General features: G+C 40.0%; 2 protein-coding genes across 4 annotated transcripts; one reads left to right on the top strand and one right to left on the bottom strand.

Moving 5' to 3' along the window:
* The first annotated feature begins 319 nt into the window (after positions 1-319).
* On the top strand, positions 320-3524 carry Vps33B (vacuolar protein sorting 33B). The gene is made up of 2 exons (XM_034977641.2): positions 320-576; positions 1476-3524. The coding sequence occupies exons 1-2, from the start codon at positions 419-421 to the stop codon at positions 3250-3252; spliced, it is 1935 nt and encodes a 644-aa protein (XP_034833532.1). The 5' UTR covers positions 320-418; the 3' UTR covers positions 3253-3524.
* Positions 3525-3783: 259 nt separating this feature from the next.
* On the bottom strand, positions 3784-27274 carry Pi3K59F (phosphatidylinositol 3-kinase 59F). Of its 3 annotated transcripts, XM_034977640.2 has the most exons (19): positions 27171-27274; positions 26156-26344; positions 25797-25953; positions 21788-21925; positions 20613-20735; positions 19601-19696; positions 18706-18881; positions 16707-16774; positions 16181-16286; positions 15732-15838; positions 15120-15227; positions 14083-14197; positions 12988-13190; positions 10710-10930; positions 9675-9847; positions 8165-8403; positions 7004-7217; positions 6600-6707; positions 3784-4970 (listed from the first exon to the last, which is right to left on the bottom strand). In XM_034977640.2, exons 1-19 carry the CDS (start codon positions 27239-27241, stop codon positions 4847-4849), a joined length of 2736 nt encoding a protein of 911 aa, XP_034833531.1. In that variant the 5' UTR covers positions 27242-27274; the 3' UTR covers positions 3784-4846. The 3 variants fall into 3 exon arrangements, with proteins under 3 accessions (XP_034833531.1, XP_069360226.1, XP_069360225.1); XM_069504125.1 differs by lacking the exons at positions 21788-21925; positions 25797-25953; positions 26156-26344; positions 27171-27274 and adding an exon at positions 21645-21758; XM_069504124.1 differs by lacking the exons at positions 21788-21925; positions 25797-25953; positions 26156-26344; positions 27171-27274 and adding an exon at positions 21502-21614.
* Between the last annotated feature and the right edge of the window lie 27 nt (positions 27275-27301).

Here is a 27301-nt window from a genome sequence, read left to right as displayed (position 1 = left end):
CAATTACACGATATTGGGACAAAAAATAGTTTAGCTGCGTCTCTGTTTAGTTATCACATTAGTAACTTTATCTGTGCTCTCTTTTTAGTGTGCATGAGAAAGCAAACGTTCCTGTATCTAACTTTATTACTTTATCTACGAGTCCACCTCAAGGAGTCTACGGACAAATCATAATAACAAAACTTGCCAAAAAAGTATTACTTTACTCTTTACTCTATGCTAAATTATCTATGATTACCTGTGTGTTGTCTATGAAATTACGAAATTACCCAAAGAGTAGGTACCTATTATAATATACAAATTACCACAGATCAAAAAAGTGAAAATTACTACTTGCTTTCATAATTTTGTAAATATTTTGAACTCGTAAAATGCGAAAAATAAGCAAAGGAGTGTAACAAAAGAGAAACTTAAAACAATGGATCAGCCGCTTAGTTTGAAGCTGGCATCTCTATGCCTGATATCTCAGCATAAATTACAGAAAATCTTCGGTCAATGTGGCGACAAGGTGGACTTGATCATCGATCCTTCGCTTATTAAGCCTTTGGAAAGGATTTGTGGTGTTACCTGGCTTAGGTATGGCGTTAAAGTGGTTCTAAACAATATATATAACAATGGTTTTAGCAATAGTTTATTGAACTCCAACTGTACTGATCATCAATTATGGGCTATAACTCGTCTCAGGATGTATGACTAAAATGGGCGGAATCAGTTGTTATTTGAATGTTTCTGTACCATATTTGACGAACTTCTTGCCTAGTTACGGTAGGTAATGCTTAACAGTTGATCAGGCTGGCTGAATTCCGACTTTTCATAACCATGCAATGAGTACTTTGGGTTAGTAGAGTGCAGGTTGGCAGAATGCACACACCTTTGAGAATATGGAGAACTCTCAGGCATCGAGTTTCCTCACGATGTTTACCTTCACTATTCAAGTGATATTTAATTGGTTAGAACACGAATAAATCAGAAAAAATCCTGGCCAAGTGCAAGCCAGACTCGCGCACTGGGGCTTCTGCACTGCAGTCGTATTTTTCGTCATTTTGTACAATAAATTAAAAACAAATGCATAAAAATCTGTTTTAGATTGATACACCTCTTGGTACATATAGTAATCTCACTTTAAAAGTTCAAAACACTAATTATTTGTTTATAAACATATTTTAATTATTTTTTGTGATGTAACCATAAATTCACAGTTTTCAGATTTTTCCCCTTACCGTTTGCTCTAAGACCCACCTACCTGCCAAATATCATGCTTCTAGGTCAACAGGAATTAGGTAGGTAGGTTTCTTGACAGACACGACAGACAGACAGATAATGTAGTGATCCTATAAGGGCTCTTTTTGAGGTTTGGAACCCTAAAAATATGCATGCCAATTACCATGGATTGAATCCTGGATCCCCCAAATAAGAGGCTGATATCTAACTAGGCTATTACTAATTGGCTTTATAAATAATAATTTTATTTTCAGGCAACATGGAGTTGATAAAATATACAAAATGGATCCCCAACTTGGTACAACAGCAAACACAATCAGGGTTTACTTCATACCAGCGTGCATACAGAAATACAAATGTGTTCTGGACCAGATCTCATCAGTCCTCAGCCAAACCCCTTCACTAGCCGATACTAAATGCTTCAACATCATTATTGTACCCAAAGTAGTTAGCTCCTATGACTCTATATTAGAAAATAGAGGTCTATACGATATTGTAAAGTTGTATGCTTTTGCATGGGAATTAATGCCCCTAGATGACCAGCTACTTAGCTTAGAACTACCCTTTTTATATAAGCAATTATTTGTCGAGCAAAACCATTCTTTATTGTCAAGTATCTCTATGGCATTATGGAGTTTATTCCATGTCACTGGTCGACCAAAATGTATATTATCATTAGGAAAGTTATCAGCTAGAGTCTTGGATATACTAGAAGTGTATAAGGAGAGCTATTCAAGAGATTTTTTAAATACTAACTCATCCCAGGATATAGGATCTCTGATTATAATCGATAGGGACCAAGATTATCCTTCAAGTTTATTAACTCCTGCAACATATAGTGGATTGCTAAGTGAAATATTTAATATAACCTGTGGCCAACTAGAACTGAATGTGAAAGAAACAAAACTAAAGAAAGGAAAACTTAATTTAGTTAAACCTGAAGAAACACCATCAAAAATTACATCTGTGATGTTAGATAGTTCTTTAGACAATTTGTATGGTGAGATAAAACATAGGCATTTCTCTGAAGTCCTAAGCGTATTGAGTTCTAAAGCGAAACTACTAAAAAACGAGGATATTAAAGCGTTAGGAATACAAGAAATGAAACATTATGTGGCAACAAAATTGCAGCAAGTCACTTTGTTTAAACAGAATCTAGTCAACCACGTTATGGCGAGTGAAACTATTCTATCAGAAATGAATAACAAGTTTGAGAACGTAACTTTCACTGAAAGTGAAATGTTGAACAACAGAAATAAGAAATCAAACTTTACTTATATCGATGAAAACTTTGGTACAGATATACACATGTACAATAGTTTACGTCTTATGTGTCTATTGAGTTTAACTCAAGGATTATCTTATGAAGAATACAATTCCTTAGTCAATAAGTATTTGCTAGCATTCGGTTACAAGTTTTTATATGTTTTCAACAATTTAGTTACGGCTGGGTTATTAGTTCAACCGTCTAGTCCTAAACTATCTCTATCGAATTTAGGTAATTTAAGTGACAGATTGCCTAGATGGCAGAACGAATTTCAGACTACAGCGGGCAAATTGAAGCAGCTACCTTCAAAATCGGACGATGGGAAGTCACCAAGCTATGTCTTTAATGGTGGTTATGTCCCATTGATTGCAGTTCTATGTAACGCCTTACTAACATCCGAATCTCTTTTAGAAGTATTGACTAAACTATCAGCACTTAACGACTTAAAAGTTGGTGGTGCAGTTGTTGAACAATTCAAAGATGGTCTCGAAACTTTGGATGAAAAACTATCGAATCTAAATATCAATAGTAGTTTGGATTTTGGTTGTAAAAATGCTAAATTATTATTAAAATCAATGAAGAGTGATAATAAAGTGAGTGGGTTTTCTGTGAAGCCGAGGACTATACTGGTGTTCATGATAGGTGGGGTGACGTACGCAGAGGTCGCTGCGTGTGACGTCATACAAACTGCGACGGGCAGTAAAATCATTATAGCTAGCGACTGTGTTGCAAGTGGTAGTGATTTGATGATCGCTAATACTTGAACAATGTGTAAAGAAAATATATTAAGAACTCTTGTGTAAAAAAAACTCACTATTTATAATAATTTATATACTAAGTAAAATTTTATTAAAAATTACTTTTTATAACTACACAAATTTCATTGTCCAACTCCATTTTTTGTTTGACCTTTAAATAAGTTTTAAGTTCTTAAAAATCCTGTGGGAACTCACATTTTCCAGGGATAAAAATCAGCATAGCTCAGTCCACTCTGGGTCTTTTAACTATACCCATGCATAAAAACTCGCTTTTATAATAGTGTGATTAATCCATACTAATATTATAAATGCGAAAGTGTGTCTGTCTGTTGGTCTGCTTTCACGGCCCATCCGTTTGACTGATTTCGTTGAAATTTGGTACAGAGATAGCTTGCATCCCGGGGAAGGGCATAGGCTACTTCTGATCTCGGATAAATCAAAGAATTCCCGCAAGATTTTCAAAAATCTAAAAGCAGAAATAAGAAAAGTCGCGGGCATCATCTAGTCTAGTAGGATATGAAGTGTAAAAAAACAAAATAACAATAAGAAAATATTTAATTTTAAATATCACAGTAAAAAATTAGAAATTTACTTAAATCTAAGTTCAATTTATAATTTCTTCATCAATACATTTTATTTGAACAGGAATATACAATAGGCATCTCTAGATTTTTTTTTGTTTTGGAATAAACCACAGAAATATCGTTAAATTACGGAATAGATAAATATGAATATAAGGAATATGCTGAATATGAATATAAGCTATGATATCAGAGTGGTTAAGCTGTCTGCCTCCTATTCCGAGGTGGGGGGTTCGATACCGGGCCTTTAACTTTTCGGAGTTATGTGCGTCTTAAGTACAGCAGCCCGCAGGAAATCTTGTAAATCGACCTTTAGATAGAGATTTCGGTTTTGTAGAGCGTTGTCTTTGTCACTCATACCTATATGACGTTTTGTTGAACGCTCTACAAAACTGCTATCTTTTTCTAACGGTCGATGTACAATGTTTTCTGCCGGGTAATATAATTAAATATCACATTAACAGTGAAGGAAAACATCGTCAGGAAACCGGCATGCCTGAGAGTTATCCATAATGTTCTCAAAGGTGTGTGAAGTCTACCAATCCACAATTTTTATTTATTTATGCAGATACAAGTTAGCCATTGACTGCAATCTCACCTGGTGGTAAGTGACGATGCAGTCGAGGATGAACCTGGAAGAAGTATGGCAGTTTTTAATAAACCCATGTCCCTTTTCTACACGTCATCGTACCGGAACGCTACATCGCTTGGCGACACAGCTTTGCCAATAGGATGGTAACTAGCCACGGCCGAAGCCTCGAACCAGACCAGACCTTTAAGACCAGAAATTTAGAAATTATAAAACTCTAAATCCCTGCCAAGAATCAAACCCGGGACCTGCCCCTAATAAAACCACAGCGCTTACCACTGCGCCAGGGAGGTCGTCAAAAACTTGGCCCGCGTGGTAGACTATGGCCATAACCCTTCTCATTCTGAGAGACCTGTGCTCTGTAGTGAGCTGGCAATGGGTTGATCATGATGATGATGATGACGGCAAGAAATGTACACAAAACAAAGAACTATTTCCTCCAGTACTGAGCGAACTTGTGGAACTGCTCCACCAGAACCGCCATGACGGCGGTGACGGACATGTCGAGGAGGTTCTGCAGGTAGTGGACGGCTTCCTCGTCGCCCAGGTCCAGCCTGTGGACAACACAAGGAGTTTTTTTTAATAGAGATAGCGAGCAAACGAGCAGGCGGGTCACCTGATGTTAAGTGAGTACCGCCGCCCATGAACATTTGCAGCACCAGAGGAACCGCCGATGCGTTGCCGGCCTTTTTTAGGAATTTGTTGGTCCGCCCCTTGAATAACCCCATGGGTTGGGATATTTTTGTATGGAAACTGTTATAAGTCACGCAAATTGCTATTGCGCTGGAACCATGTCACATTAACATCGAAAGTCCTTTCGAAATGACGTCATTTTGACGTCAGCCGAAATAAAAATATACCATCAGCTCGAAACTTCAGTCTAGTGCTCACGTCACTAAAATGGCGGCCACGCGCATTAGGAATTTGCGGGACTTATAATATTGGAACTTTCAAACTAACAGTTTTTTTTAATGCTAGGGGTGTCTCATGTTTCAAGTATGCATAAAAACATACGTTCGGACGTTATCCATAGTAATATTATCAGTACCCTTATTATAAACAATTTGTGGGACTTATATGTATAATACGCGACAGGTCGAGATGCCAATCGGGGTGGGCACGCCCCGCACAGCCCCCGCGCTAACGCGGCCCAGGGTCTGTGAGGGTGTGCGAGGCGTCCCTGCGCCCCATACCCCATTGCCTTCTCGACCTGTTGCAAATTAGTAATCAAAATGGCGGTCAAATCTGTAATTTTGTATTTAGTGACTGTCAATATAGACAGGCAACATATTATATTATTAGTGTATTCAACATTATGTAAAATTGTTACCCATATGAAATACTAGCTTATGCTCGCGAATTTGTCCGCGTGAACTACACAAATTTCAAATCCCTGTTCAAACCCTAAGGGGGTAAGAATTTTCAAAAATCCTTTCTTAGCGGATGCCTACGTCATAATAGTTTCAGCCCGATCCGTCCAGTGCTTTGAGCTGTGCGTTGATAGATTAGTCAGTCAGTCAACTTTTCCTTTTATATATATATATATATAGATAGATTTAGATTTTGACGACCTCCCTAGCGCACTGCTGAGCGCTGTGGTCTTAATAGTGGGAGGTCCCGGGTTCGATTCCTGGCAGGGGTTTGGAATTTTATAATTTCTAAATTTCTGGTCTGGTCTGGTGGGAGGCTTCGCCCGTGGCTAGTTACCACCCTACCGGCAAAGCCGTGCCGCCAAGCGATTTAGCGTTCCGGTACGATGCCGTGTAGAAACCAAAGGGGTATGGGTTTAACAAAAACTGCCATACCCCTTCCAGGTTAGCCCGCTATCATCTTAGACTGCATCATCACTTACCACCAGGTGAGATTGCAGTCAAGGGCTAACTTGTATCTGAATAAAAAAAAAAAGAAAAAAAAAGATCACAGAGAATTGAACTCCTAGAGTACGCATATACAAGGTTTTGCATGAAAACATATAGTAAAATGTTGGCGGGGGACGGGGGAGAATGCTTTCTTGTGATTGGTGGACTTAAAAGTCACGTAATAAAAACAATATGCGGAATGAGGGTACCGAACGGGCGTATGTCGACTTTTATGCTAAGCAAGTGCCTAAGCTTGGCGAGCGGGGGTATTCGGCTACTAGGCGTCTATAGGTGGTGGTCTGTGATTTAGATATATTTTTGTACCTTAGTTTGTCCTGCACTTTCTTGACCGCTTTGTCGGGCTCCAGAGCGATGTCGGGCACCGACGCGTCTGTCATCAGCGAGAACAGATTCAGCACCAGATTTGCGTGTCTGTCAACAAAAATTTGATGCCTCAATAGCTCAACCGGTAAAGGAGTGTACTGAAAACCGAAAGGTCGACGGTTCAAACCCCGCCCGTTGCACTATTGTCGTACCTACTCCTAGCACAAGCCTGACGCTTAGTTGGAGAGGAAAGGGGAATATTAGTCATTTAACATGGCTAATATTCTTTTAAAAAAGAAAAAAAAAATAGTAATCACACTAATATAATAAAGGCGAACGTTTATGTGTGCGTGTGTGTATGTTTGTTACTCTTTCATGCAAAAAAATCCTCCACATATAGTTACCTTCTCAAGTGCAGGAAAGCGGTGTAACACAGTTTCCGGAATTCATGATAGTGTTCGGAGTGGACGCCTCCCATGGCTTCCACCATCTCCTTGCTGAGCTTCATGGGCGGCGGCAGCGGCTTGGGGTCGCGGCCCAGGATGTAGCCGAAGTCGATGTGGAACAGAGCACCCGCCTTCGTCAGCAACAGGTTGTCCAAATGCCGGTCTCCCACTCCTGAATATGCCAAAACCTTTTTTTTAACACCAGCGCTTATTATACTAACCACTAGCTTATGCTCGCGACTTCGTCCGCGTGGACTACTCAAATTTCAAACCCCTATTTCACCCCCTCAGGGGTTGAATTTTCAAAAATCCTTTCTTAGCGAATGCGTACGTCATAATAGCTATCTGCACACGAAAAAGTACTCTTTAGTCCTAGTGTGACACAAGAGGAATTTTATTTTCCACTTCGCTGTCTGTCTGTCACGTCTATCAAGAACCGCCAAGGGAATCAAAACCCGACACTTCCCGTTGACTTAGAATTATTAAAGGCAGATAGCAATCTAAATATTATATAAAAGGAAAAGGTGACTGACTGACTGATCTATCAACGCACAGCTCAAACTACTGGACTGATTAGGCTCAAATTTGGCACGCAGATAGCTTTTATGATGTAGGCATTCGCTAAAAAAGAATTTTTCAAAATTCAACCCCCAAGGGGGTGAAATAGGGGTTTAAATTTGTGTAGTCATAAGCTAGTGTTTTATATGATACAAGTAAAGGGAAAAATTCGGAAACCGTGACTTTGTGGTTACATCACAAAAAGTGTTGTTTCTTGTATGATGGTACGGAACCCTTCGTGTGCAAGTCTCGCACTTGACGGGTTTTTCACTAATAATAATAACCCGAATCAGGGTTCCTACTGAAAACCAGCGCTGTATGTTTTTGTACTTGTGCAAGACATATGGCATTTATGCTGAGTGGGGACCTTTTTTTTTTCGGGTTGTTCCACACATGACATGGTTTATTCCGGCGCTTCTTCTACTTGAGGTCTTTTGACTTACTACTCAAGTATAAGAGGCGCCGGGATAACCTAACCTAATAATGGTAAAGTGTGGTACAGCCTTAAAAAAAAAAAAAACGTTTTTCTTTCTTTCTTCTTTCTTTCTTTCAAATACTCACCCAACAAATAAGTAATAACACAGTAACCAGCACAGCTCCGTATGTAGGTGTCCATGGTGTCGGGCTTGATGCCGTAGGGCGCGCCTTCGCACGGGTTGTACTTCCTGAAGAAGTTCTGTATACTGCCCTCCGTAGCCAACGCCTCGGCCACCGTCACAGATTCGATGAATTGTAGGAAGCCGTGCTTTGAACTAGTTGCTAGAACTTTGTATGGTGTCAGTTTTAGGTCTAGGTTTTCCCTGAAAATGAAACAATTTAATTTAGATAACGGTTAAATACCACGATTAATTTGATGGTTTTATTTGTCGATATTTCGTCAAATATAACCATCAAATTATCCGTGGTATGTATTGTACCCTTTATATAAATATATGATATGGCGTTAAATTAGAATTAGAATTAGAATTTGTTTATTAATTAATTGGTACACAATCAATTAATTTACAAAACCACTATAATAATTAATAATAAGTAAAATAATATGTGTAAACAAAAACAACACAATCGATAGAACTGCATTTGTGAAACACTGCGTCGCAATTCTATGTCAATCATTCAATACACAGCAATTCTATATAAAATCATAAAACGTGAGGTAACCTTGCACCAAATAAAATATAGTTTTAGTAATGTATGAATATATATATAGTATAGTATAAATATAGTATAGTATATAATATAACATAATATAGTATGAATGAGGTCGATGAACTTTGTCAGCCCTAGCACAGACTACGGTCTATTTGGGCTGCAAACTGCCAACACCAGTCGCGGCTTTTTGTCTAGTGCTTTGGTCTGGAAGTATGGTGTGAACTATTCGCTTTTTTTGTCTAAATAAAAAATAAATAAATAAAAATAAACCTGCATGCCTGAGAGTTACCCATAATGTTTTCAAAGGCGTGTGCAAGTCTGTCGCACTTGGCCAGCGTAGTAGACTATGGCCAAACCCTTTTCACTCCGACAGAAGGGTTAATTCGACTGTCATATGCAATCCCTCACAGCTCCATCATCAGATACATCCTACTAAAAAACACCGGTCAAGTACCAGTCGGACTCACACACGAAGGGTCCCGTACCATCGAAAAAGAAATAGCACTTTTTTCATGGCGCCATTTTAATAATAATTTATTTATTCTTCAAATTTACATATGAACATAAACACTAGGGAAACGGTAATAGCTGTGTTAGTTAAAAAAAAACTGTGTTACAGCTATTAGCGCACACCTCCGGATTTAGATATTTATTACAGTAATATAGATTTTAATTTTTTTTATAATAATTTCTAGCGGCCTATTGCCACAATAAACATTGTGTGAAAATTTAATCTCTACCTATTACGGTTCATGAGATAAGCTTGCTGACAGACAGACGGACGCGGACGGACGGACAGCGGAGTCTCAGTAATAGGGTCCCGACGGCAACCTTCGGATACGGAACCTAACTTTATTACGTTTCTTAATCAGTGATACAGTAGTAATGGCAAGACATATTAAGAGAGACCAGTCCTTACCGCCTCAGCAATTTATCCATAAGCGTGATCATCTGCAATATGAGCTGGTCCTGCCTCAGATCGTCTCCGTGTTTGAAGATGGCTTCGTACTCCATCCCCTCACTCGTCAGGAAGGTCAGCTTGCACGGCATCAGCGCCGATTTGAACAAGCTGGCTTTCTTCGCCACTATACCCTGGAGGTGATTTATCAATCCGGATATTACAACCCGGGTATCTTTACAACAAGAGTGAATAGGCATCTTCTAGGTAAACGCGTCCCATCTTAGACCACATCATCACTTTCCATCAGGTGTGATTGTGGTCAAGCGTTTACCTATAATGAATTTAAAAAAAAACAAACAGGATTCGCCCATCGTCCGCTCACTACTGAACTGGTCTCAGAATGAGAAGGCCATCATTCATCACGCTGGCCAAGTGCGAAGTAGTCCACAATATTCTCAGAGGTGTTTGAAGTCTGCCAATCCGCACTTGGCCAGCGTGATGGATGATGGCCTCTCTGAGAGGAGACCCGTGCTCAGTTTAGTAAGTAAGCTGCCGATGAGTTAATGATATATGACGTAACGGTTAACTTAAATGATGACAAAAATTGGTCATCGTTTTAAAAAATCAGTTTTTATGTTATCGGTTATCGTTTTTAAAAATTAGTTTTAATGTTATCGTTCATAGTTTTTAAAATTAATTTTAATGTTATCGTTTATAGTTTTTAAAATTAGTTTTAATGTTATCGTTTATCGTTTTAAAAATTAGCTTTAATGTGATCGGTTATCATTTTAACAATTAGTTTTAATGTTATCGGATATCGCTTTAAAAATTAGTGTTAATGTTATCGGTTATCGTTTTAACAATTAGTTTTAATGTTATCGGTTATCGTTTTAAAATAAACTGTATCAGGTCTATTTGCTGAACCGCATTTTCCGTATCTCTGCGAGCAAGCTGGGCCAAGGAAGATTTTTTTAAAGCAATCTGTCTCGCTCTACTGAAGTGTTTTAAAGCAACAGAAAGGGATAGAGATACAAGATGTTGACTTATACGCACCTTAATGTTAACGTTGGGGTCGAGCGGGAAAGGCACGGGCTCGAAGTTGGCGAAGTTGAACTTGAAAGCATCCGGGTCGGCTAGGAATTGCTGCAATCTCTCGGCCTTCTTGTTGCGGTTGCCGCTCTCGCGGGCAACTCGCTTGACCAGAGCCACTAGCTTGTCTATGAACACTTGTTGCCGGGCTAGGAAGCTGCGTGTGCGCACCAACTCCGCCTTGCCTGGTATCAGACAAAGAACAATGATACTTTTTTATTTTTATTTTATTTGACTAACCAACAACATTTACACATACACAAGTATTTACATACAAAAGGATTTATAACTAAAGGACATATAGCATAAACGTTAACAACTGGCTAGTACAAAAGATTTAGGTACAATGATGTTATGACTTTAAAAGGCAGTAAAGTAAAGCAAAATGTAATAAGGAAATTAGCACGTTAAATCTATTAAGTCTCATTACAGACTGATTAATTAGCTCCCTTTCGTATGGAGACAAACCTGTTAAGGTTACAACTGTTGGATACAAAACTGTTAAGGTGCCTTAGGGTGCCTTTCCACCAGAGATGTGCTATGCAGCTATGCGAAGATGTGAAATCTACGCTACGAAAATATGTGACGTTTTTGCCAATACTAAGCTATGTAGTTGTGCGAGGAAGATGCGCTATGAAGATGCGCCGCCGCTCGGCATACTGTAGGTACTCTGCTCTGCACATGGCTACACCACTCGCAATGGCCCATAGCACGAATCTATATATATAAAAGGAAAAGGTGACTGACTGACTGACTGACTGATCTATCAACGCACAGCTCAAACTACTGGACGGATCACGCTGAAATTCGGCATGCAGATAGCTATTATAACGTAGGCGTCCGCTAAGAAAGGATTCTTAAAAATGCAACCCCTAAAAGGGTAAAATAGGGGTTTGAAGTTTGTATGAAAGTCTGTCAGTTTTGAAGTGTCTATAAAGAAGTTTTGTAGTTAATATTTTTGCAATTAGTAGTATGACATATTTTATTAAGTTCATGTTAAAATCTCATAGTTAAAGATCCAACCTAAGGGTGTAAAATAGGGGTTTAAAATTTGTGTAGTCCACGCGGACGAAGTCGCGGGCATAAGCTAGTCCTTCCATATAAAAAACATATCTTAGTTGAATCCGTTTCCACCAGTGCTAAGCTATGTGCACCAATGAATATGATTGGTGGATCTCAAACGCATCCGTAGCAACGTAGCATAGCTATCTCTGGTGGAAAAGCACCCTACAGCGGCGCATCAGGATATTCTCTTGAAACCGTCCACTATAACTTGTCCCCTGACATTATGTTGGCACCATTGTCAATCACACAATAATAAACCCTAAGTTCTAAGGAATAAAGCATACAAAGCAATGGTGCCAGCATGACGCCAGGAGGCAAGTTATAGTTGACCGGTTTGTAATGTTCGTATATCGCGACGTGCTGAGCAGCGCCTTTAACTCCAGCGTTTAAAATGAAGCAAATGGTTATTGGTATTGGATTGTGTTTAGGTAGTATAACAATAACGCTAAGTATATTTATAAACTGTACCCGTAGTACAAGATTTTACGTCTCACCAAACCAAACCAAATTCGAGAGTCGAAATACTTCCGCGTTACAGTAAACTGGATCTTAAAGCCTTGTTTTAAAGCTCAAGTTTGTCTACACTTCTACAGCCAGCGCTCCAAGCGGAAACATTGCGAAATTAAAATCAGTGGCATTGAATATTTGACTTCAATTCAAGGCTGTTTAGGTCCATTTTACTGTAACGCGGAAGTATTTCAACTCTCGAATTTGGTTTGGTTTGGTGAGACGTAAAATCTTGTACTACGGGTACTGGCAATATAGTTCCTCACCTTAAAGGTTCGTCCGCACCTGAGCGGCGCGGCGCGGCGCTTCAGTCCGACTGCAGAACGCGTCACCTCAGGCCGCTCGACGGTGCCTACCGCACTACAACTTCAGTACGCGGCACCTCGCGTCACTTGCGCGTCACTTTTATACCCGTTCGCGTACGAGCGCGAAGCGCCGTGCCGCGCCGCTGGGTATGTCGCACTAGCGTCACTGCACTGCGCGTCGCTTCGCTGCGCTTCAAAATATTCTCTCCAGCCGTGCCGCGCGGCAACGCGCGGTGAAGCGCTGTGCAGCGCCGCTCTAGTGCGATATGCGCCATACAAAATGATAGAAATGATATTTTGACGCTCTGTGCCGCGACGTGCAGCTCGCTGAAGCGCCGCGCCGCGCCGCTCAGGTGCGTACGAACCTTTAGCGAGCTGGTGTGAGAAGGTCCTCATGACGGCGAGGTACATGGCCCTGGCGGCCAGGTCGCGCGCGCCCGTGTCGCTGTCTTCGCACTCGATGAGCAAGTACCAGTACAAGTAGTTGGCCACGACGCTGTTGTGGCAGGCGCGCGCGATCAGGAAGCTGGCCAGGCTCAGACGCTCCTCAGTTGGGTCCACTGACTCGCTGGGGAAGAGCGGACTTCTGGTAAAACTTCATTAGCGCGATTGAAAATGTATAGCGATAGTTTATAAACCCTGTGGCGCCATCTAGTTTGTGCGCTGTGAGTTACTTCATTGATATAACTCTAGAACCCTTCGTATGAGCTCGAGAAGCGTTATCTGTCTGTATATGGAGACTGTCACAAGGGCAAGCACTGCTTGTATGGCTCAATGCCACACTGTTGTGGCAGGTCCACTGACTCGCTGGGGAAGAGCGGATTTCTGGTAAACTTCATTGGCACGATTAAGAATGTATGGCGAGAGATTAAAAGACCCTGTGGCGCCATCTAGTTTGTGCTTCATTGAGTCATTGCTATAACTCTAGACTAGAACCTTTCGTATTATACAGTTAGATAGGCCAATTGTGGCGTAGAAAGGGACAAACTCACACTTAAAATTAAAAATAATACCAATTAATATCGGCCTTTACCAAAATCATTTTTTTTTTATATACAGCTCTATAATTCTGAACGTGCGATATAGATAAAACTTTACTGGCGCGATTGAAAATCCTGTGGCGACATCTAGTTTATGCATTGTCATTTTCATCGTCGTTATAGCTATAGAAACCCTTCCTTCGTCGTGTATAACTTTTCGTATGTCAACCTTTTCCTGCTACGTTTTACTTCGTAAAGGGTTATAGTTCTTGCATTTCACGAGGGCGAGTGGCTTATGCTTGTGTGTAAGTCGTATCGGTATAAGTAAGGTACACTAAATGTGTGCGATTGCTCGCGACTGATTGGTCCGACATGCACGCACACTTACGCAATGCCCGTGTATCCGACGTAACCACAAGTGAAGTTCACTCGCCTTCGTGAATTGCAAGAACTGTAACACGTTAACGTTAAGTCACTTACCTATACTCATCACTAGCGTCATTAACAACGCTTTCAGTGACTGCGGTGGATTCTTCTATGGCAGTGTCTGAGTGGCGACTGGTGGTCGATGACGTCATCTCACTCGCTGTCAACACTGGAAAAAGACTTGGAATATTAATTGCCATCAACAACAACAGCATTTAAGCATATTGTCTGAAAGATCTGTGAATAAGTTGTATAGATATAGCGCATAACTGAGTAGGCTTCTGCGGTAGTGGAGCAGTGCGGGAGGGTGACGTCATCGCTACGCTCCACTACCGCAGGAACCTACTCAGTTATGCGTTATGCCCGCAGTTTTCAAGATTAAAATTGGAGTGATTGTAAAAGCAATAGTAAAGTAAAGTAAAATATGCTTTATTGTACACCAAAACAAAAACAATAGACATATAACAAATACAGCATGTACAATAGGCGGCCTTATCGCTAAAATAGCGATCTCTTCCAGGCAACCTTAGGGTAGAGGATATTATAAAAATTAAAGAAAGCGGAAGGGGTGTACTGATTAAATAAAGTAAATACACATAATATACGTATGTATATATATATATAAATAAATGAAAATACAACAGTAAATAAGAGAGGAATAGACGACAGATAAGTGGAATAAAAAGTAAAAATAAATAAACACATCAAATGGAGGATAAATAAAATAGCTTCAATTTTGTTTTAAAAATTGATAGTGATTGAGACTGTTTGATATCCAAGGGGAGAGAATTCCATAGCAGTATAGCGGTAACAGTAAATGATTTAGCATAATAAGAAGAGGAGTGTGTAGGAATTTTCAGGCGTAGATTATTTTGAGAACATAATATAATAGAAAAGAAAAATAGATACAGTACTTGGCAGAAAGTAATGTACATCGGCCTTTAGAATGACATTTCGGCTTTGTGGAGTGTTGTCTCTGTCACTCATACCTGTATCACGTTTCGTCGGTCTGAACGACAGAGACAATGCTCTACAAATCTGCTATCTCTTTCTGAAGGTCGATGTATATTACTTTCTGCCGCGTGCGGTACCTGAAGTGGACAGTAGACTGGCCTGGCTGCCGCGGTGTCCACTCTGCAGAAGTTTCCCTTCCGAGTCGGAGTACACTGCCACCTCTTTCCCACATATCCGAGCGTATTCTGGAAACAATATGCTTATATTGCTTATGGTTTCTTAAACTTGTACAAGAGCGACGTGTAGGTTCGGAATAGGAAGATCTTCTTACCGAGCGGTGTTCGGGTTCGGTGATCGGGGCGCCAGCTGGCCAACGGTTGTGTCTTGAAACTTCTATATATAGTGCAGATTCCTTAACACTCCGTTAGTGCGATTCAGATTTTGCGTGTTATGCTTTCACTTCCGAGGATGGTACCCGTGCTGCCATCTAGTGAGAGCGACTAGATGATACCCGCGATTTCATCTGCGTTGATTTAGGTTTTTAAAAATCCTGTGGAATTTTTTTTTTAATTTCCGGGATAAAAAGTTGCCTATGCCCCGGGATTTTAGCTAACTCTGTACCAAACAACGTTGTAGGTTAAACAATTGGGCCGTGAAAAGCAAGCAGACAGACAGACATACTTCCGTATGTACTATAATATATTAGTATAGAACTATTTATACTATTAGTATAGAAGTATGGATCTTACCATCATGTATTTCCATGTAGTCTTCGTATTTCAAGGCTTGCACTAATTGTAAGAGATATAAGAGTAAGTCTTCGTCTGGCGCTTGCTTCAGGCGCGATATTGCGTACCTGGAAAAAATATCATCATCGTCATCATCATCATGATCAATGTTAGAGCCTCGATAGCTCAACGGTTAAAGGAGCGGACTGACAACCGAAAGGTCGCCGGTTCAAATCTCACCCGTTGCACTATTGCCGTACCTACTTCTAGCACAAGCTTTATGCTTAATTGGAGGGGAAAGGGAAATATTAGTCAACAATTAACTTAGCTGATATTCTAATTTTTAAAAAAAACGGAGCCTGCGGGAGCCGCTGGATAGCGGCGGCGCAAGACTGTGGTGAGTGGAAGTCCCTACAAGAGACCTATGTCCAGCAGTGGACGTCTATTGCTTGACGACGTTCTATACTTACTTTCTGACGGCGGGGTGAGTGAACTTAGGAGTGAGTAGCTCTAACGCGTCTTCCACATCCATGGGGGCCCACTGCTTCATCATGGCCAATGCCTGCCGCACCTCGCCTGAGAGAAATAGCACAACTTTGATCATCATTCGAAATTGGAAGGGATGAAACTTACAGAATTACAGTACCCGGCAGGAAATATTGTACATCGACCTTTAGAAAGAGATAGCGGTTTCGTAGAGCTTTGTCTCTGTCGTTGAGATTGTAGAATCATGAAATTTGGCAGGTAGGTAGGTCTTATAGTACAAGTAAAGACAAAAATCCGAAAGCCGTGAATTTGTGGTTATATCACAAAAATAAATGTGTTCAAGAAAAATTAATTTACTAAATCATATAGATGGCGCTGTTGTCATTAACGTGCAGTTGCACATAAAAATGTTAAAATCTCTTGTACGATGGTACGGAACCCTTCGTGTGAGAGTCCAACTCGCACTTGACCGTTTTTAAATAAAGTTTTCAGTACATTTAATTTACATACCTGGTCGATTCCAATTGACACACGCGAGGAATTTAGTCAGCGCACGGCGATGTGATGAAAGGTAAAATCTGGAAATTAGAATAGTAAATGTATAGTCCGCTGAGTTTCTTGCTGATTCTTCTCAGTAGGAAAGGCATTCCGAACCAGTGGCAGATGCCTCTGACTATGCATCTATACTTGTAAAAGTTTAATTGAATAAAAAATTATTATTTAGTTACTTATAGTCAATGATGATAAATGATTTTTGAAAATTTCACCCTCAATGGGTTTAAACAGGGGATGAAATATCATACAGAAAGTCAGTCGTATGCAAGCTATATCTATGAAAATTGGCAATTTGGATTTTCCACTAAAGCTTCCCCATTCGCTGTCATAGTGCACGCTAGTTGACATCATGAAAACCTTTCTCCTTATCTCTTAGTCTTACCTTAAGTTCGGATTGGACTTGCGCAGTAGGTGATTTCGGTTCGTGTCCGACACATTTTTGTGTAAAGCCTGTTGATATTTTCAGACAGCATGTTACTCGTGTCTAAAACTCGGTCATTCAATGTCACAATGCATGTTACAGGGCGACAAGGCTCTTTTGGCACTTGAATGACGTTGACAGGGGGGTGTTGGAGAACAAAGGCTTAGACTATTCAAACAAGAACAAAGGGGACAATTCACGGAACCTTAGTTCCGATTTTCGCCACGCGCCAAAAGAGCTTTAGAGTAGACAAAGCGTCAAAGCGGCAAAAAAATTGAGACATGTTCCTCGTGTGGCAAATGCGGTCATTCAGCGTCACAATGCATGCTAAGTACAGCTGGCGTTTTGAAAACTTGTACCTGCGCAGTGGGTGATTTGGGTAGTGGCGAGTAGGAATGTTACCGGTATTTCCAGATGAGGTCCTGGTCGTCAGCGCATATCGCGTGTAAAGCCGCGGGCGAGGACAGGAGCGCGAAAACTTGTACCTGCGCAGTGGGTGATTTGGGTAGTGGCGAGTAGGAATGTTACCGGTATTTCCATATGAGGTCCTGGTCGTCAGCGCATATCGCGTGTAAAGCCGCGGGCGAGGACAGGAGCGCGAAAACTTGTACCTGCGCAGTGGGTGATTTGGGTAGTGGCGAGTAGGAGTGTTACCGGTATTTCCAGATGAGGTCCTGGTCGTCAGCGCATATCGCGTGTAAAGCCGCGGGCGAGGACAGGAGCGCGAAAACTTGTACCTGCGCAGTGGGTGATTTGGGTAGTGGCGAGTAGGAATGTTACCGGTATTTCCATATGAGGTCCTGGTCGTCAGCGCATATCGCGTGTAAAGCCGCGGGCGAGGACAGGAGCGCGAAAACTTGTACCTGCGCAGTGGGTGATTTGGGTAGTGGCGAGTAGGAGTGTTACCGGTATTTCCAGATGAGGTCCTGGTCGTCAGCGCATATCGCGTGTAAAGCCGCGGGCGAGGACAGGAGCGCGAAAACTTGTACCTGCGCAGTGGGTGATTTGGGTAGTGGCGAGTAGGAATGTTACCGATATTTCCAGATGAGGTCCTGGTCGTCAGCGCATATCGCGTGTAAAGCCGCGGGCGAGGACAGGAGCGCGAAAACTTGTACCTGCGCAGTGGGTGATTTGGGTAGTGGCGAGTAGGAATGTTACCGATATTTCCAGATGAGGTCCTGGTCGTCAGCGCATATCGCGTGTAAAGCCGCGGGCGAGGACAGGAGCGCGAAAACTTGTACCTGCGCAGTGGGTGATTTGGGTAGTGGCGAGTAGGAATGTTACCGATATTTCCAGATGAGGTCCTGGTCGTCAGCGCATATCGCGTGTAAAGCCGCGGGCGAGGACAGGAGCGCGAAAACTTGTACCTGCGCAGTGGGTGATTTGGGTAGTGGCGAGTAGGAATGTTACCGATATTTCCAGATGAGGTCCTGGTCGTCAGCGCATATCGCGTGTAAAGCCGCGGGCGAGGACAGGAGCGCGAAAACTTGTACCTGCGCAGTGGGTGATTTGGGTAGTGGCGAGTAGGGTTACCGGTATTTCCAGATGAGGTCCTGGTCGTCAGCGCATATCGCGTGTAAAGCCGCGGGCGAGGACAGGAGCGCGGTAAGCTGGTCGCGCTCGGCCGCGGACGGCTTAGCGTCACGGCCTGGGACTGCGCAACGTAAGGAGCGAGCTAGACGGTGCTGCTTGCTCTCCACCAGGTTTTCCTAATGACAGATATCAACGTACTTCGTCATCACAAAACTACAAATATTTTCACACAAATAAAATAAAATAAAAATTTCTCGTTCAAAGAGCTTCATTGTAATATGGGCCTTCGAAAGTAGTTTCGATAACTGCAAAGTGTCGCTACTAGATGGCATTAAACAGTCGCTTCAGTACTGAGAGAACATGCGTATCACAAATTTAGTCATTGGCGGTAAGCGAAACCGTGGCCGAGTTGGTCAATGCATCGGGCGCGAACCCAGAAGATGCAGGTTCGATTCCTGCCGGTTACGCAATTTTTGATATGTATTTAAAATTATTTAAACTAAAAATATTTTTTATTCAATTAAACTTTTACAAGTATTTTTAATAGTCAGAGGCATCTACCACTCTGGTTCGGAATGCCTTTCCTACCGAGAAGAACCAGCAAGAAACTCGGCAGTGTATAGCCGGCAAATATGGTTGTAGAGCCTCAAATATTATATAAAAGGAAAAGGTGACTGACTGACAGACTGATCTATCAACGCACAGCTCAAACTACTGAACAGATCGGGCTGAAATTTGGCATACAGATAGCAATTATGACGTAGGCATCCGCTAAGAAAGTATTTTTGAAAATTCAAACCCTAAGGGGGTGAAATAGGGGTTTGAAATTTGTGTAGTCCACGCGGACGAAGTCGCGAGCATAAGCTAGTTATAATTAAGTGTCATGTCAAAATACCTGTAGTATTTCGTAGTCTGGTACGGTGACGATTTCTGCCTGAGATCTGAACTGATACATTTCGTCGCCATCTTGCTCGTAATATACAACTGCATGCTGAAACAAATACAATATTTTTAGGTTAGGTTAGGTTTTGACGACCTCCCTGGCGCAGTGGTGAGCGCTGTGGTCTTAATAGTGGGAGGTCCCGGGTTCGATTCCTGGCAGGGGTTTGGAATTTTATAATTTCTACATTTCTGGTCTGGTCTGGTGGGAGGCTTCGGCCGTGGTTAGTTACCACCCTACCAGCAAAGCCGTGCCGCCAAGCGATTTAGCGTTCCGGTACGATGCCGTGTAGAAACCAAAGGGGTATGGGTTTAATAAAAACTGCCATACCCCTTCCAGGTTAGCCCGCTATCATCTTAGACTGCATCATCACTTACCACCAGGTGAGATTGCAGTCAAGGGCTAACTTGTATCTAAATAAATAAAATAAAAAAAGGTGTACAATTTTTTAGGGTTCCATATCTTCGGGGAAAAACCCCTTATTGGATCACTTTGTTGTCTGTCTGTCTAGTCCTGTCAAGGGAATAAAATCCTATAGGGTACTTCCCATTGACTTACAGGTAGCAATGTCTTATATTATTCTAGCACAAGTAAACATCATCATAAATAATCATACATCACAAAAAAAATCTTAAAATGTGTTCATGAACAAATAATTAGTATTTTCAACTTTCACAGTAAGATTAATACACCAAGTGGGGTATCATATGAAAGGCCTTTACCTGTACATTCTAAAACAGATTTTATTTATTTTTATGCATCATAGTTTTTGATTTATCGTGCAAAATGACGAAAAAATACGACTGTAGTACGGAACCCTCTGTGCGCGAGTTTGCCTCGCACTTGGCCGGTTTTTTTTAACTACAAAAAGGAAAAAAATAATCTATCAAAAAATTTCTACTATCAAAACGTTTCTAATATGAATGGGTTGATCATGATAATTGATGACATGATGTGCATAACTTACGTCAATTCCGTCAATTTGAACAGTGGGGAACTCGATCATCAGATACATGTAGTTAGAACTCCTCTTCTCTTTCTCATTGATCATTTCTATCTCCCTGAAAGTCAGCCTGTCGAGCCAGTCTACCTGAAAAAAGACCACTCTCGGCTTATTTTCCTTGGTAATTATTTAATTATTAAAGTTATTAATTAAATAAATAAGTAACAAGTAATGAAACTTGATTACAACTTTCATTACTAATTACTTACTAGACTCGATGATGCCCGCGACTTTGTCTGCACGGATTTAGGTTTTTAAAATTTCGTGGGAACTCATTGATTTTTCCGCGATAAAAAGTACCCCATGTCCTTAAATTTAGTCAAAACCAGTGAACGGATAGACCGTGAAAGGCTAGCAGACAGACAGACATACACTTTCGCATTAATAATATTAGTTTGGATTTATTCAAATAGAGCAAAAATTCCTTTTTAATTTTGGGTCTAGCTAACAATTTTAGCTCGAGAATTTGATATAATGTTGTTGTTATAGCGCTTTAAAATCACATTTTTGAGCGCTATCACTGTTATTCTCGTGCGTTTTGTATCTTCTGTCTTACTCATCACCGAGCACGAATTGTATACGTCACGTAATATGAATGTAATGTGTCTATTGTATAATGCCATAGGTTTTAAGCAATTAAATATCGAGACAGTGACATTAGAGTAACGAATGGAGAAGGAAAATATCGTAAGGAAATTTGCATGCCTGAGAATTCTCCTGCCTCTGCATGCCTGAAGTTCTCAACGGTGTGTGAAGTCTGCCGATCCGCACTTGACCAGCGTAGACTATGTCGGTTCTTTTGCAACAGACCAGACTATTGGCATCTATAAAAATCAGAAGTGGGATCACTCACTTTCTGTATGTATCCATTCCTGTGTTTCTTCACAAGCTTGGCCAGCCTCTGCATTTGCTCTTTGCCAGTGTAGGTTCTTTTGCGACGGACCATGTCCTACTATTCCATTGGCATCTATAAAGATCAGAAGTGGGATCACTCACTTTCTGTATGTATCCATTCCGTTGTTTCTCAACAAGCTTGGCCAGCCTCTGCATCTGCTCTTTGCCGGTGTAGGTTCTTTTGCGACGGACCATGTCCTACTATTCCATTGGCATCTATAAAGATCAGAAGTCGGATCACTCACTTTCGGTATGTGTCCATTTCTGTGTTTCTTGGCAAGCTTGCCGAGCCTCTGCATCTGCTCCTTGCCGGTGTCTGGCGCCTTGCCGGGCGTCTTCTCGCTGCCCTCCACTCCGGGCCACACGCGAAGATCGAACATGCCCTTTTTCAGAACACGAAATTTATTCGCGATATGGGCGAACCATTTTTTGTAAAATGGGGTAACAGGAACAGGGGTTTTCGAGGATGAGTTTCCCATGTTCTAGCCATTTATTTAACTTTTTAATGTAAATTTTACTTTTGGGAGACAAATCAATAGCACTTATCACTCAGAAATCTGGTCATACAAGATACATTTTTCATATTTTTCTTAACGTTCCGACACACACACATTTTCCGATTGGGCCATTTATTTAAATTTGTATATTAGTTTCTATATATTAATACTTTATTATTATTCAAGTGACTTCAATCAAACGCTGGACTGAAACGGACGGAATTACGTATTCCATTATGTATTATTACTAAACTCGATCTTGATCGATTATTCTTGATCTTGTAACATTCATAATATTATATATTAATATTAATATTAAACTGTGTGATACGGTCAACTTTGTTCGTAACACGTATATCACAAAAATAAAAAGATTCCACTGTGTATCACTTTAAAGGCCCCACTGTTCTGTAGATATGATAAAAGAGCACTGACTCAGTATCTCAGAATATAGTTACCCCACTTCAATATATTATTATGGTTAAATTATCTCGTAAACAAACTACCTATATCGCGAGTAATAAATAATTATGTTAATATGTAGCTATCATGAATAATTAATTTTTGACGACCTCTCTGAACCGCGCGATTAAGGCAGTTGTCTCACCGACGACGAGGAAGCGACGATAATATATTTTTCCTTAACTGACTTAAAAGGTAAGCAAGTAGCATCTCGCTGAAATGCGTAAGGGGCGCACTATAATATTATGATACAATTTAACACCAGGCGAAATATCAAATATTTATACACCACTAATTTATTGGTAGAAAGTATAATGCTAATCAAATTGTGATATTCTAACTTTATGAATAAATTAATTATTATTTTTATATGCGGCCCACAGGACTAGTGAAATTCCAAGCCGACTCTTTTAAGCTCAGGAAAACCAAGGTCGATTAATTATTTATAAGCGCACTATTCTAATAACACATTTAATTAAGTAGGTACTTAGGAATGGGGAAGTCAACCCACTGTAATAGTGTTTACTATAAAAACATAGTGTTTATAGTACAGGGGTTGTCACGCGGCCTATTCATACGTTGTAACTATGTGACATTGTATATTGTTAAGGGCATATTGTTAAGATTTAGGATTTAAATATTTATTTTCTTCTCGTTTATAATAAGCACTGCTAGAATAAGGAAAGCCCTTCCGACTTCAGCTTTCTCCGCTAGCTATAATATTGATAACTTTAAAAAGAAGGGTTAATAAGCACCTTCTAGGCAGGCGCGCTCCCCCTTAGGCTGCATCATCTCCTACTGTTTGGTGTGATTGCATGTATCAATAGTTTAAAAAAAGCCCAGCAACAAAACTATCCCAACTACATAGCCACGTTCTCGTTGCTCGCCAACTTAGCTCAATTCGTTTCTCGCTAATCGCCGGCGGTGGGACAAGTGCCTTAGTGCGAATACTAATTAATAGCAACTATGCCTACTTAGCAAAATCAAACAGGTTCTATTCCGCGTGGGTCAAAAGAGAGTTGGAATAAAATTAAAATATTCGTAACGAAAATGAGACCATTAAAGTGATGCAAATGTGGGCCCCGCCTTAGACTACATCACTACCCATAACGATTATAAATGCAAAAGAGTTTGTTTGTTGGTTTGTCCCTCAATCATGCCGCAACGGAGCAACGGATCGACATGATTTTTAGGGTTCCGTACCTCAAAAGGAGAAAGGAATTATAGGATAATTTCGTTGTCTGTCTGTCTATATGCCGTATCTGTCAAGAAACCTATAGGGTACTTCCCGTTACCCTAGAATCATAAAATTTGGTAGGTAGGTAGGTCTTATAGCACAAGCAAGGGGGAGAATCCGAAAACCATGAATATTTTACATCACAAATAAAAATTAAAATGTGTTCATGACAAAATAATTATAGTATTTTCAACTTTCAAAGTAAGATTAATATACCAAGTGGGGTATCACATGAAAGGGCTTTACCTGTACAATCTAAAACAGATTTTTATTTGTTTTCATGTATAAAAAAACGTTGAAAAAATGCGACAATAGTACGGAACCCTCGGTGCGCGAGTCTAACTCGCACTTGACCGGTTTTTTATAGGTAAAGAATATGGCTGAATTGAATTTTAAACATATGCAAATAGTATGTTAATAAGGTTTTTTCGACTGAAATTATAAAATATGTCTAGAAGTAACAAGCAGATTTCTAAGTTGGCTATATTTGTGTTCCTTTTATATTTGTGTTCGTCTAGCGTTCACATTTACGTTTCTCTATTCCTTTGTATCTCCTAAACTAAGTTATTTATCAATTTTGATAAAGTCTTTGCGTTTCTATGACGTCATGATAAATCTAACAGGGTCTGACCTGTTGTGACGAACATACATACTAAATAAATTATTACGTATTGATATTATTATTTGATATTATTAGCGACACATATCGCTATCAATATCAAATGAAAGGATTCATTGTCAGTTTCTTATTTAAATAATTATGTACTAGCTGATGCCCGCGACTTCGTCCGCGTGGAATTAGGTTTTTAAAAAACCCGTGGGAACTCTTTGATTTTTCGGGATAAAAAGTAGCCTATGTCCTTCCCCAGTCAAAATCGGTTGAACGGATGGGCCGTGAAAAGCTAGCAGACAGACAGATACACATTCGCATTTATAATATTAGTGTGGATAATATTAGCACTTAGTATGGATATTAGTACGGATTTTCGGAATTAACATCCATATCCATACTAATATTATAAATGCGAAAGTGTGACTGTCTGTCTGTCTGTCTGCTAGCGTTTCACGGCCTAACCGTTCAACCGATTTTGATGATATTTGGTACAGAGTTAGCTTATTTCCCGGGGAAGGACATATGCTACTTTTTATCCCGGAAAATTACAGAGTTCCCAAAGGATTTTAAAAAACTTAAATCCACGCGGACGAAGTCGCGGGCATCATCTAGTTTTCTATATTTATCACTAGGTAGGTACATTTTTACCTATTATTTAATAGTGACTAGTTCACTCTTGCGATTCTAAGAGCATTTTGATGTTATAATTACTTACTTAATTATCTTTTCTATTAGATGTACAATTTGCAACAAGATAATATTGATAATAACTGTGTTTGTTAGTAACAAAAAATACAATTTCTAATTTTTACTTAGATGCTAGTGATAAAAAAATTAATATACACCATAATAATTTTATTCTATTCTATTCTAAAATCTGAGAATATGACATGGCTACAAACATAAATCAGAATAGTTGTAGAAGTGGCAGTCAAGTTTTCAATTAATTCATAATATATAGTAGGATTTGAGAGCCCAATGTGTTTATGTAATATCCATTTTGTTGATCAAACACGATCGACATAATATTAAAAGACATACATTTTAATAAGTCTCAATAGCTCAATTGTTGAGGAACGGATTGAATTCCGGTTCAAACCCCACCCGTTGCACTATTGTCGTACCTACTCCTAGCACAAGCTTTACGCTTAGATGGAGGGGAAAGGGGAATATTACCTAGTTAATAGTTCTTTAAAAAAAACAGCACTTATGTCTTAAAATCCTACTTACACAGTGTTTAAAATGACGCTGTGTAAGCAAGAAATCGCTATTTAGAGAAAAGCATGAGACTACAATTTCGGTACATAAAAAATAAAAATAAATAAAATAAATAAGCTGAATCACCTACAAATAGACCCAAACTATAATGTTGTTGATACACAACACTGTTACTCTGTTAGAGCCCAAAGCCCATTTGGGAAGTTAGTTAGTAAAAAAAAATGTACCTGTCTCAACATGCCATGTTTGCCAAACAGTGATATAGTGGTGCCCCCCACCACCATCAGTTTGCCGGGGCCGGCACAGTCATAGATGGTCATAGCCAGGATGGCATTCCGGGGCAAGTCACTATAGTACACTGGTAAGGTCACCCATTCATTCCAGCTGGAAAATATGTTATACAATCAGTACCCCTACCAGTACCCCTAATATAAATACGAAAGTGTATTTGTTTGTTGGTTTGTCCTTTAATCATGTAAATGTTGAAAAAATACAACTTTAGTACAGAACCCTCAGTACGCGAGTCTGTCTTGCACTTGACTTAGGTTTTTAATAATTTGTCCTCATACTTGTTTAGTGCACTTACTTCCATCTATTTGTAAAGGACTTATAAGACGTAGTGACAGGCAGCGCCAACGGTACCCCATCACACAACACCTGGCATGTCACATACAAGTCAGAGCACCCTTCCTGGTAGAGCCCAGAAAATTTGAGCATCGGGTCTGATAGTAACTTGTCATACTCCGGCTTGGACCGCTTGCCTTCCAGGGTACCACTGAAGAAAAAAAGTTATTTTAGTATATTATGGCACTGTGATATGAGGAGGTGACCTCTTAACCACTACGTTAAGAGGTCACCTCCTATTCTGGAGGTCGGGGGCTTGATCCACGGCAACCATTTTTGAGGAATTCAACCTTTTTTTTAGAGAAAATTGTCTCATTTATGCTAAGCTAAGTTATCTTGCAATAGAAAAATCAGCCCTTAGTATATGTGAAACAAAAAGGATAAAATCCTTAGCCTCCTTTGTCTACAAAACAAATGTATAGCCTACAAAATGCCTTGTAAATTTCTGATTAATTATAAAGCGAGGTTTAGACTAGCAAGAACTTCTTGCAAGTTATTCCGCAAGTACTTGCAGAATTGTTTACAGTACCAGCAATATTGTACATGTACATACATTTGTGACTTGCGGCAAGTCCAGCAAGTTACAAAACTTGCGGAAGTGAGCTTGACGTGATTGTTTACACGGTAGAAATAGCTTGCGGAAGTCAACTTCTGCAAGTTTTGTTGCTAATATAAACCTCGCTTTAGAATCTTTTTGCTGTTTCTACGAAGACATTTGCTAAGATTTTTATCAAAGAATGAAAGCTATATTATTGTAAGTTTTAAATAAAAATTAACTGAGTTTGCTAACAGCTGGATTGCTTTAAACAATTACAATTCCTCAAGAAGCTGCACCAAAAAAAACTACAAAGTAGCTCAACATACTGGTTGGGTCAATTTCCATTGTGTGAAAACCATGGAAAACCAGTATCAATAAATTAATGAACATTATACTCATATAATGAACATTATACTCATATAATGAACATTATACTCACACTTTTATTTCTACTTTGTGATCTAAAGATGAACTGTACACATAGTAGAATTTATCATCGATTTCGTTCATTTTACTGCTTACACTACAAACTAATGGATGAGACTACACCATATATAATGTACTCTGTGG

Source organism: Maniola hyperantus, chromosome 17 (genome assembly GCF_902806685.2).
Source record: "Maniola hyperantus chromosome 17, iAphHyp1.2, whole genome shotgun sequence".
In the NCBI taxonomy this organism is placed as follows: domain Eukaryota; kingdom Metazoa; phylum Arthropoda; class Insecta; order Lepidoptera; family Nymphalidae; genus Maniola; species Maniola hyperantus.
Note: the sequence above shows the minus strand (reverse complement) of the source record. Positions and strands in the feature narration are given on the sequence as shown.

Excerpts from the sequence above, each read along its gene's own strand:
- Vps33B (XM_034977641.2), top strand. The coding sequence starts at position 419 with ATGGATCAGCCGCTTAGTTTGAAGCTGGCATCTCTATGCCTGATATCT. Across the intron at positions 577-1,475 it reads TGTGGTGTTACCTGGCTTAG|GCAACATGGAGTTGATAAAA; the intron begins GTATGGCGTTAA and ends TTTTATTTTCAG.
- Pi3K59F (XM_034977640.2), bottom strand. The coding sequence starts at position 27,241 with ATGAACGAAATCGATGATAAATTCTACTATGTGTACAGTTCATCTTTA. Across the intron at positions 18,882-19,600 it reads CAGACTACGAAATACTACAG|GAAAACCTGGTGGAGAGCAA; the intron begins GTATTTTGACAT and ends ATCTGTCATTAG. Across the intron at positions 14,198-15,119 it reads CAGTCTACTGTCCACTTCAG|TGTTGACAGCGAGTGAGATG; the intron begins GTACCGCACGCG and ends GTCTTTTTCCAG.